The 11929-nt window shown below is 43.6% G+C and overlaps 1 protein-coding gene across 1 annotated transcript in view; it reads left to right on the top strand.

Annotated features, from left to right (window-relative positions):
- Positions 1 to 311: 311 nt before the first annotated feature.
- The window catches only part of LOH12CR1 (loss of heterozygosity, 12, chromosomal region 1), a gene marked incomplete at its 5' end in the record, with an annotated part of 68707 nt that continues 57089 nt past the window's right edge, over positions 312 to 11929 (top strand). Inside the window, one exon of the mRNA XM_010076442.1 lies at positions 312 to 455. Coding sequence (XP_010074744.1) covers positions 312 to 455 — 144 coding nt within the window. The remainder of the gene's footprint in view (positions 456 to 11929) is intronic.

Genomic DNA, 11929 nt, shown 5'->3' with positions numbered 1-11929 from the left:
CCGCTCCGGGGCGTGGGAGGGAGAGGGGGAGCGAGCAGAGGTGGGGGGAGAGGAGGGAGGAGGGTGTCAGTGATGCAGGTGTTTCAAAATCAGCTGTTACCTGGTTTTGAAAAAGTTTTGCTGAGCGTGATGCAGTCTCGGAGGGAGGGTGAGAAGGGAGCGAGTAGCCCTTCTGTGATCTCGGTAATGTGTTTATGCTACAGAAAATGTACCCGTACGATGTTAAAGGTAGTAACATTCACTGGGGGTTGAATTCTGGTGGAATCTGCTCATTAATTTAATTCTTCCCTTTCTCTCCCGTATCGTTCCAGCATCTCCATCACCAGCCAAGCAGAGAGCAAAAATGGATGACATTGTGGTGGTAGCCCCAGGAACACAGTCCTCCCGGAATGTCAGCAATGATCCAGATGTCATAAAACTGCAGGAAATTCCCACTTTCCAGCCCCTTTTGAAAGGTAAGCGATTGTTCTTCCTCTGTTTTTAAAGGCTTTTTTTATTTAATGTAGTGTGAGCTTTGTGCATCCTGAGGTTCCCACTGAAGCTCATCTTTCCATCCATAATTTTCACTACCCCCCCTTGTTTTAAACCTTACTTTCTTTTATTCTTTCATAATTATTCCCCGCCTTCTAAACAGTGGGTGAGCTGGTTTAGAGGTGTGCTAGTGATGTTCTCTGCAGTGGAACTGTCTTCTATGGAGACAGTACAGCCCCAAGCATGCCAGTTTGCTCTGTACCACTGATTGTTGAGTGATGCTGTGTTACATTCTAATATATAGTGGACTGCAGTTTCCAGTTTTGCTCCAGGTGCTTTAAGCATCTGTGCAGTTTCTTGAAATCAAATGATTTTGTGGGGTTTTCCAACCTAGAGCAGATTTAGTTCTTGTTTTTTAGGGTGGCAGGGGGTGGACTGAGACTTGCGTGGGTCCTTGAGCCGTATGTTGACAACATCCCTTTATGTCAGTGAACTTTTAAAATTCCCACTGTGTCTTGCGCATGCTCTCTCTCTCACTCTCTTGCTCTTTCTCTCTTTCTTCCCCTGCCACCCATTCTTTGTTCCTCCTATTCTGTTCAAAGGGAAGTGAAGACTTAAATCAGAGTTGTCAAGCCTACAGTTTACCAAAACCTGTGTGTTTTGCGGTGTGGCTTCTAGCTAACTCCTTTTCTGGAAACTGTACAGTGTTCTTAGTATCTGAAAGCCCCTTGGGAAGGAAGATGTCTGGAGCAGCCAACAGAAATTGGTTTGGTAGAAGCAGCTTGTGCCTGGGCTCCTCCTGGAACGCTGTGGGACAGCAAACCTGTCTGAATGTGCTGCATAGTGAACACTCAGTGAGCCAATGGTTTTTTTTTTTGAAATGTGAGGCCTACTGTGCATGCATGCATTGGCTGTAACGCTTGCTCGTGCCTTGTAGGCTTGCTATGACAGAGGGGAAGGAGCTGGGATGTTTGTCCCTCCCTGCTGCTGGAAGAAGTGATGTGGTCTTGTACAGCTGAGGGTTTAGGCACTGCTGGTCTGAGTGTCACTGATTCATGCATGGCTGCTGGGAAGATATGGCAGCCACTTTGCCTTGCAAGCATCACCAGGGGTGACGTGACATCACGTTACTTCGTGGACAGGAACTCTTTACTTTTTTTTTGTGCGTGTGTTTACTGCGTGAGGACCCTGGAACATGACTAGAACTTGTGCACACTATGATAGCCCAACGGGCCATATATTTGTCATTTTATTGGGTACTGCTACATAGGGGTCTAGATGTGCACGGCACTGACCACTGTCCAGCAGAAGGGGCAGAAAGACAGGGAGGCCACTAAGCTGGAGAGAAGCAATCGTGGATATTTTTGGGGCTGGTACTGCAGTCCCTCTTGGCCAAGGAGAGAGTGCGTGTGTGTTGGTTATACACTTCTTTTAAAAAAAACTTTACAGTGGGTGATGATGTAGAAATCTGTATTTGATTTATTCCTGACACTTTCACTGACATTTTAGAATGGACTGTAAGATTGCTGATCTTGGTGCAGCATTCATGTTGGCAGCTGGCTCATTACTTGTGGGCAGAATGTGCTTTGCCTGAGTCCTGCCTTGTGCAAAAGGCAAAACCAGGATCTCACCAGTGGTAGTTTGGAATGTAAATGCTGGAACCGAAATCCACAAAAGGAATAAGGAAGTTTTCATCTGAGAGACCAAATTTAGAAGATGCATTAACATCTGGCACTGAGGTTGTCGTGTACATGTGAGAGTGTGATGACGAAGAGTTTCAGTTCCACCCAGCCTCTAACTGTGGTGAGTAAACCTGGGTTGTATAAGAGCTGTGGCAGTCCTGGGAAGTGGGGCTGGTGATTGCTTCCAGAGGCTGTGTTCCTGGATTGGTGGTTGAGGAACAAGGATACAGGCCTTGAGGTAGAAAGTGAGAGAGAAAAGATCGCAGCAGCCACGTGGCTGAGATACAGAGGTTGGAAGGCGCTGCCTTAGATGGCCAGTCCAGGTCCTTTAGCTACTAAACGTACACACAGTCAGTTGTTCCATGGGAAGTTGTCTTGGTCACTGTGTTTCTTTTGCTGGTCTTACTTTGGACCTGAAGTTGTGTATTTATGATAGAAACCTTCTTTTACATTTCTGTCACTTGGCCTGCTTAGAGTTCCTTCTGAGTCTCTTGAGATGTGGTGACATCTGGTGACTGCTCAAGAGTATTGCATGCTTAATCATGTTAACTTTTGTGAACAGCTTTTTCAGCCTCGAATACTTGATATTTCTTGAACAGGACTGTGATACTTGTGTTCACTACAGAAAGATGTGTGGTCTGTTGAGTGAGTTGGGTCTTGAGAGACCCCAGATCTGCCACAGGCCTGCTCGAGAGGCTGTTCTGTTTTGGACTGGTCTCTTCTCTGTGTTCTTCACATGCAAGATGGTGTTTCTGGAAAGGATGAAGAAGGATACTAGAGATCTTTTGGGAATTAATGCTAAAAACTTGAGTCTTGGACCTATCAACTTGGAGACCTGAAGGTGTGAACTCATAGCCCTTGTGAGCTTCATTATTTTTTTCAGTTTCTCCTTGGCTAAGCAAAGCCAAGGGGTTTTATTTTGCTTTTAAGTTTCAGAAGAAGCCCAATAGTTAAAATGGTGGACTGGGGAAGCATGTGGTCATGGAGAGACTGCATGTTCTTGGAAGACAAAACACTTAGAGCCGAAGCACTAGTCTCTCCTAGCCATATTGAGTTGAGTTTGTGATCAATGAAGCTGGAGGTCATTAACATTGTATGCTCTTGCATGGAAGAAAATGCCAGTGTTGTGTCCGTTATATCTTTCATACTAGGTGTTCCTTGACTTCTACAGCGAACATCGCACCTCAGAGTTACAGCTGTGATTGTGTAGGGTCCATCTGGGTAATGTTTGCCTCCTTTGAAGTGCTGTTGTTGTCACTAAGCATGCACAATAATCGGTGTTTGAGAGGTCAGTGTTTAAGCATTTGCTAATTCCAGTGTTTGAACCTGTGGGACATAGCCGTTTGGTGGGGTAGGTGTTACTGTCTTGAAGTGGTTGTGTAGCACCTACTATGCTGAGTCAAGGACTGCGAGTGTCTTTTTTTTCTTAATGCCAGGCACTATCTTCTCTGGTGCTGTATTGTTGTGGACAGAAAGGGGAAAGTTTATATAATCTAGATTCCTGGGAGCAACAGAGGAAGTCTGCAATCTTCTCCCTTGTTGCAAGCATTTCCTTCAGAGACCGCTTTGTAAGTGATACAGAGCAAAACATGAAAACATGATATGATGTTTCTTTCCTTTTTGCGGCTTCCTGAGGATATTTGCATGAAAGTGAAGCTTCTGTCTGTTCAATGTCCCTGGTTCTTACAGTCTGTTCATAGTGTGAAGTCATAGCCAGCTGTGTATAAAATCAAAGTGATCTTCTGTGAGTAATCGAAAATTGTATTACTTGCGTAGCTTATGAACAAAGCAGCCCATTTTATGAAGGTGTTTGGGAAAAAAATAAAAATGCAATCTTATGTGTAGCTGTGACTAAAGAAGGTCCCTACGGTACTATGGAAGTATCACTTCTGACCAGGGATTATGGTCACACTTTGTGACTAGGGGATCCTCTTTGAGAACTGAGGACTGCTGTCAGGAGAAGGGATCCACTCGATGAAGTGTGGTTAGAGCACTTGGTAAAAACCAACAAGTGGGCCAACCTGAAAACGGGAGCGTTAAATTAGGAATGGTTAACGACCACAGTTAAGTGAGGAAGCAGTGGACAGGGTTGAAAAGGAAAAGGTGGTATTTTGTTGGGTTTTTTTCTATGCAGTTTTTCTTGGTAATTAAAGCAAGATGGGTGGGGTAAGGAATTAAACATTTTTACAAAGCTTTCCAAAATCTTTTGAAAAGGGTGTTTAGGTTTCAGGTTTGTGTTGTGAAAGCAGAATGCTCATTCTGTTCTTCCAGGGGGCATCAGCATCTCTCTCAAGCCTCAAGAAAGATTGAGATCTGCCTTTCTGGTAGTAGTGAAGTGTTATGGTAAACAAAAAAGGCAGATACATATAAAGGACCTATTGGTGCATGTTAGTAATACAGGAGAAACTATTCAAGAACTAGTCATCCAACTACAAATATAATTCCTATTGTGTGCCAAGGTCAGCAAGGCCTGAGGCAAACAAAATGTTGGGAGCTTGACAATATGAACAAATGCTTTGAGAAGTGTATCTGCTAAATTAAAAATCATATTAAAATGGCATGAGACCCACACTCTCTTTCCTTGACTGATCAGTTCTGAGAAAGTGGGCAGGACATGGGTGAGGTTGGAGTGTGGGGCCCTGTTTTGGGCAACTGTCTTGTAAGCTGCATGCTCTAGATTTCATAAGATGAAGTAAATCTTCTGGGTCTTTTTGAAGAAAGTTGACATAACCGATGCCAATTTATGACTATATCTTCTTGCAGCAAAACTGATTTAACTGATTGCCAGTGGGTGAAATGAAAATCTAGATTTCATAAGATGAAGTAAATCTTCTGGGTCTTTTTGAAGAAAGTTGACATAACCGATGCCAATTTATGACTATATCTTCTTGCAGCAAAACTGATTTAACTGATTTAACTGATTGCCAGTGGGTTAAATGAAAAGCAAAAGGTTCCAAAGTTTGTATTAGAAGAAAAGTCTTGTTACTTCTCAGTTACTCAGTAGTAACTGTGTCACAAATAGATTCCAGGCTAGATCAGTGGTTTCTGACAGTGCTTAATGTCAGGTTGGTCATCTGTTTTGGAAACCCAAGATACAAAAGGGTACCTTAGAGAAATGGACTTGTCTGTATGATGGTGACTAAAAGATTTCCAAGCAGAAACCCTTCTTCCAGGCATGTATCTAAGATAGAAGCATGAAAGTAATGAAGTCTAGAATGGAATCATAGAATGGTTTAGGTTGGAAGAGACCTTTAAAGTTCATCTAGTCCATCACCCCTGCCATGGGCAGAGACCTCTTTCACTAGATGCTGAAGGCCCTGTCCAGTTTGAGCTTGAACACTTCCCATGATGGGGCATCCACAACTTCTGTGGGCAACCTGTTCTAGTGTCTCACCACCCTCATAATTAAAAAAATAAATTATTCCTTATGTCCGGTCTAAACCTACTCTCTTTCAGTTTAAAGCTATTCTCCCTTGTCCTGTCACTACAGGCCCTGGTAAAAAGTCTCTCTCTGTCTCTTTTATAAGATATATTTGTCCTATGGAGGCCTTTTTGGTAAATAAACTTGTTCTTCCTTATGGCTAGAATTCTGTACTGGAAAAAGGTCTTCAGCATGAAGAAGCAAAAGAAATAGAGGTTACTGTCTCACTGCAGAGACACTGTGTGAGCAGCAGAAGCTTACTTACATTGCTGTTCCTCCTTCTGTCCCCATAGGATTTTGCAATTAGTTTGTTCTCCAATCTTATTTCATTGTTCTTCTGGTCATGCTGGTGGTCTTGTGAGCGTTTGAGATGTCCTGAATAGTGGACAAAAGCTGCCAGAAAGGCAGTGACTTTCTGCTTCTGCCAGTCAAGCTCCATCAGCTGTTAATTTTGAAGTGTGTTTCTTGTCACTTCCAAATCCAGTGATCAGTCCTGTTAATGTTACTATGCTACTTCTGTCTTTTAACAGACTTGTCAAATTCTAAACCTGGTTTTTGAAAACGGAGTGTCTTAGCGAATGGTCTTCATGCTTTATTAAGACAAGTCATGCTTCTGGAACATCTGAAAACCAAGGTGTTTTAGTGTCCTGTGGCTTGTATAGCAATGGCTACTTTAAAGCTGTATTCAGTTTTGTTTGTTGCTGTTATGGGGCTAGCAGCAAACCACCACAACAACCACTTGCTCACCCTGCCCCCTCCTGGGAATGAGGGAGAGGATTAAAGGGGTAAAGGGAAAAGAGACTCCTGGGTTGAGATGAGAACAATTTAACAACTAAACTACAATAGTATTGAAAATAATAATGATAATAATGGTGAGAATAATAGTAATATATACAAGTATACAAATGAGTGCTACACAGGTGTGTATAGCTCCTCCCCACTGTCTTGCTGCTTGAGTAAGCTTTGCTGGTCATCGCAAGTCACCTGCAGATTCTCCTTCCTTTACCTTCACGGAGCTTCTGTGACAGCTCTCCAGCTGGCTTGTACAGCTCTTGGGGTGCAGTTGCCCTTTGGATAACATTAGAAGATACCCTGAGGAGAAGTAACCATGTGGTAAGGAGTTAACCGTGTCCTGGCTTACAGACTTGCCACACGCTTTGATGAGGAGTACCTGTGTGTTGGCCCTGTTGAAATTACTGTTAACTGGTTAAAGTACAATGCAAATGAAACTATTTATAACATCCAAAATACGTAACGTAATTACAAATTATTATAGAAGTTGTAATCTCTTTGTGCTGAGAGGAGAATGGAAATCAAATGCATCTGACTGATAAGGTATAGGATCTAGCATGCTCTACTTGAGTGACACCAATGAATCTTTCTAGGACAAGGATAAATGTATGTTGCGGAAACACTTACAGCACATCTGTGGTTTGCTGGGGTTTTTTGTGTTTTTTTTTCTGAGTCCACTAAGAACTCCAGGCTTCTACACCTGGCTATATTTTTTTGTATGGGTTAAAGACTTGCACATAAGACTTGGTTGAGTCTGTGACTGAAGGGCCAGTGAAATTTCTCTTCCTGCCTCATTTGGTGTGTATGTGGGTATCTTTCTCTGATGCATCTCCATCTATTGAACCTGATGTTTTTTCTCCATTAAAATTGCATGAAAATAAATGTTCCTGTTAGAAATGTGACTAGGAAAATGTGTGTATGTAGATATTTGGCGTGATTACTCTCCAAGGCTGCTTCTCTAGGGATACTGCAACAGTGTTATTCAGTGGACTGAAGTCTGAAAAGTAAGTCTCCCATCTGTAGGCTGGATGGGGTTGGAGAAAGAGAGTGGGACCTGATGAAAACCCCTTCCTGGTGCCGTTTGTTTCTCTCTTTAGCTGGCCACTGTGATCCCTACTGCTCCTTTCACTTTTGCTGTGTTCTTCCAGCCATTAAATACATGAAGTATTTATGTTTACTAGATAGGAACTGCTATGCTAGATGTTGGATGCTTGGACATAGAAGATTGTGCCTGGGGTGTGTCTGTCACTCAGGAACTGCAGCATTTGTCAGCCAGGAAAGGGATGGGATCTTGGAGTGGTGACTGAGTTCCTGATGGGAACTCTACGTGGACAGGAAATTTTAGTTTCTTTAGTTACTGTGGCAATAAGCAGTGTAGATGTGTTCAAATAAACATGTGCAGGCCATGGGTGCTGAAACAAAATAGCTGACTCTTCTGAATGAGAAATGTCTGCCGTGTTGGAGGAAAGGATGAATGGTAATTACGTATTTGAAACAGCATTTTAATGAGGAATCTCTCTGCTTATAACAGATTTCTTTGTAGCCATCATCAGTGGTCACTTCAGTTATGAAGAAGTCTTGCTTCCCTATCTTGTGGTGTTGAAAATCTAAAATAAATCATAAGAAGAAAATGAGATAGACTTGCCAAAGGTCACTTTGCCATTACCTCTGGGATGGGTCTACTGTTAGGAATCTGTGAAACTGTCAATAGAAAGCAAGAAGTCTAAAATGCTTCTGAGATATTCCCCACATCCTCACAACTCTTACCTCCATCCTCAAAAAACACCCAACTTCAAAGTGTTTTGGCCTGAAGTCCCTATTTATATATATATATACACATATATATACATACACAGGGCCCTGTAGCTTGACACACTTTCTTCCAGGTGCCTCCCCAGCAAGGGTCAGTGAGCTGTACACTCCCCAGTGAGCATGTGGCTGACTGACTGGAAGCGTTGTCCAAGCACATTATGTGGTTTAAACCTCATTCATACTCCAGTACTGACCTGTACTTGTGTGTGGTGGCAGGACATTTCTTTCAGATATTTTTTTCCCCTTCTTCTGCACTGTAAATACAAGGTAGAGTGCTAAGGCTTATGTTGAGAGCAGCCCTGAAGAGAAGGACTTTGGGATGTTGGTTGATGAGAAGCTCAACATGAGCCAGCAATGTTTGCTTGCAGCCCAGAAAGTCAATTGTATCCTGGGCTGCATCAAAAGAAGCATGATTTTTGCCCTCTACTCCACTCTTGTGAGACCCCACCTGGAGGGACATCCAGCTCTGGAGTCCTTAGCACAGGAAGGACATGGACCTGTTGGAGAGTCCAGAGGAGGGCCATGAAGTTGGTCAGAGGGCTGGGGCACCTCCCATATAAGGACATGCTGAGACAGTTGGGCTTGTTTAGCCTGGAGGAGGCTCCAGGGAGATCTTCCCACAGCCTTCCAGTACTTAAAGGGGGCTACAGGAAAGATGGGGAGGGACTCTTATCAGAGAGTCCAGTAATAGGACGAGGGGTAACAGTTTTAAGCTGAGAAAGGGTAGATTTAGATTAGATATAAAGGAAGAATTTTTTTACTGTGACAGCGGTGAGACACTGGAACAGGTTTCCCAGAGCAGCTGTGGATGCCCCATCCCTGGAGGTGTTCAAGGCCAGGCTGGATGAGGCTTTGAGCAACCTGGGCTAGTGGGAGGTGTCCCTGCCCATGGCAGGGGGGTTGGAACTGGATGATCTTTAAGGTCCCTTCCAACCTGAACGATTCTGTGGTTCTATGTTTGAAGTTTAACCGTAATGAAAGTGTTCTGGAGACAGTGAGGAGAGTTGCACAGTGAGGTTGTTAGACTTGACAACCACTCCACCCTCACACCTTTAACCTAGATCCACAGAGGACTTGGTTGTTCAGAAGATGGGGACTTTCTTAGGGGTTTTGTGCTTGCTCGCCTTTTTATGCACTCTGTATTAAATAACCATAAGGCAGAAGGCATTTGTAGCTCAGGAAAAGGGATTGGAGATGAGGATTCCCACTACTTCATTCACTGTAGCTCCCCACTACTGCCTTTCTTTTACCCACTTTCCTCTTGGCTATTGCTTGGCCATACATGCTGAGCTAAGGGGCTCCAGAAAGCCTTTGGCATGAGAGATAACGGTGCTGAGATGCTACTCAGCCTCCATAAAGCTGTGGTCATCCTTGGCATACTCTAATCAGGCTTTTAGTGCCTGGGGAGATTTTTTTGTTACTGTGGTGGAAACTCTAACTTCCAGCAATCTTAAGACACTTGAGAAGTTCTGAAGATTGCACTGTGGTGATGTGGGCTGATGTCTTGGATGCTTGTGGAGGTTTTTTTTGTTTGAGGTTTTCATCTTGTGTGTTTGTGAATGGTTTAGTTCCCTGGGTTCTTTTACCTGTGTTGCACATGTCTATGTGTCTCATGTTCCAAAATGTTTACTGACTATAATTCTGGCACATAATTTCAGGGAAGGCACATGATATGCCCTGGTTGGCCTTGATGTGTTCACTAAATGTAAAACATCATGCAGCGTGGTATCTCCTGCCTGATTGACTCTTCTATTAGAGATCCACTTTGAGCTGGTTTGAGATGCTGTATCCAATGTTTTTTCACTTGATAGAGTTGAAGGGCAAAAGTGTGCATGCTGTTACGATCGGTATATTTTTAATGAGGCTAAGAGCAAATAGTCAAAATACTAGGCTGCTGTTTGAATTCACTTGTGGCTTTTTTTTTTTTCTTTCAGTAGCTGATACATGTAGAAATTACACTCTTGAAATGGTCCGTGAGTCTGTTCTAATGCAGTGAAAATTGGGACTTCATTATCGTAGGCTGCGGTCCTCTAGTTGGTAACAGTGGGGATATATCCCTTAGAAGCCACTTGTGTAACTTGCACAGAAAGGAAATATCAGAGTGTGGAGTGCAGTTTGGTGTTGTAGTAAATTACTTGAGAAGATCAGTGAATAAAACTAGATTCTTTCCACCATGTTATATCAGCCTGGCAACAATGTATTGTGCCCAAGGCAACAGTGTTCAGAGTGGGTGGAGTAATGCCTTTGGATCTCCCTGCGGAGCTGCTGCTGGGGAGCGAGGTGACAGCATCACAGCCTGCTAGTGAGTAACTCCACTGCTCTGCTGTGCCAGAGAAACCTGTGCGTTTCGTGCCTCGGGAGTAATGAGGTGCAGCAGCAATCCTTCGACTCGGTGCCACAATGTCCTTTCTCTGTTTCCTGATTTGCTGTTCTTTGTTAGTACGATTGTTGAGACTTGGAAGGACTGCAGTCTAGGTACCTGCCACAGGGTGTCGCTGGAATACAAAGGGAGCAGTGGATGCGATTGAAAAAGAGCTGGAGACCTTGCGTCGGAAACTGCTTTCTCTTCAAGCTCTTTCGTGAACATTTGTGTTCTAGGTGCATTCGTTATACCAAGTGACCAAGGTCCTGGTGGCCTTGATGGCAAGGTGAGTTTGGTGCCAGCTGGACCTGTGAGCTGTGCCACGCAGTGCATAACTGAGAGGTGACTACAGGCTGAAACAGCACTGAATCTGTGAGGAGGAGATGGTGCAAACATCTTCAGCTGAAAGTGTTTCAGAAGTCTTTACAATCTTGAAAATAAAAATCTTGTGTGCCATTATTTTCAGTTGTTGATACTAGGGGTTTTCTAAGTGTGTATGGTAAAAAAATGGAAGTAGAGATCAGCAGTAATTCAGATGGAAGCACTTGAGGTTCGGCTCCTGTCCGTGGCTTTTGATCTTCACCTCAGTACGCATCGGTAACATGGAGTTTAATAGTGTTTTCTTGGCAAGACTCTTTTGATCATAGATGTGTTGAAGGCTGAGGTGTTCTTGTCGCAAGATACTGGTGCTTAGTAAGGTTTTCCCCAGTGGCACATTGTGTTGGAAGAAGTGTTCATCCAGCATAGGGAATGGAACTGGGGAGATGTGCCTAGAAAATTATTGCAACACCCTCTCCTTCCCCACAACTCCAGCCAAAAAATGTTTAGCTAATCAGATCTTCTTTCCAGTTCATTACCACCCTACAAACCAGTGTTGCTGCTGGAGCGCACAACACGATATGAACTGAGACCCTTTAACTAGTGGGTGAGGGGAGAGAGGCAAAATGAGAAAGGCAGAAAGGGGAAGAAATTATGTGACAATTAAGCGACGACCTAAAATTTCAGGCTTTTACCTCACCTTTCCCACGTGGAGAACAGTTAGTCTCACGTAAATGAACACGTTTGAGGAGAATGTACTGATCAGGTATATCTGCACAGCTTAAAATCCAATGCTTTGCTGATCCCCAAGTAATTTCTTGGGAGAGGGAGGGTGGAAAGGGAATGTCTTCAACCTTCATCTCCGTTGCCTTGGAAATGTCATTAAGATATCTTGTCTGAAATCTGTCGTGCCAGTGAAAGCCCTTTGGCTTTGCAAGGGATTTACGTGGTTCTCTTTTCATTAATGCGTTAGTGGGAGTTGTGTACCAAAATGTCTGTACATCAGCTGGAGAGTAACATCCTTCACTGTGTGCTGTCCAGGCCTTTTTGTGCTTGGGGACATCTTGGCAG

The sequence above is a fragment of the Pterocles gutturalis genome, unplaced genomic scaffold (genome assembly GCF_000699245.1).
Source record: "Pterocles gutturalis isolate BGI_N339 unplaced genomic scaffold, ASM69924v1 scaffold26708, whole genome shotgun sequence".
In the NCBI taxonomy this organism is placed as follows: Eukaryota; Metazoa; Chordata; class Aves; order Pterocliformes; family Pteroclidae; genus Pterocles; species Pterocles gutturalis.
This window is presented reverse-complemented; position numbering and strand designations above follow the sequence as displayed.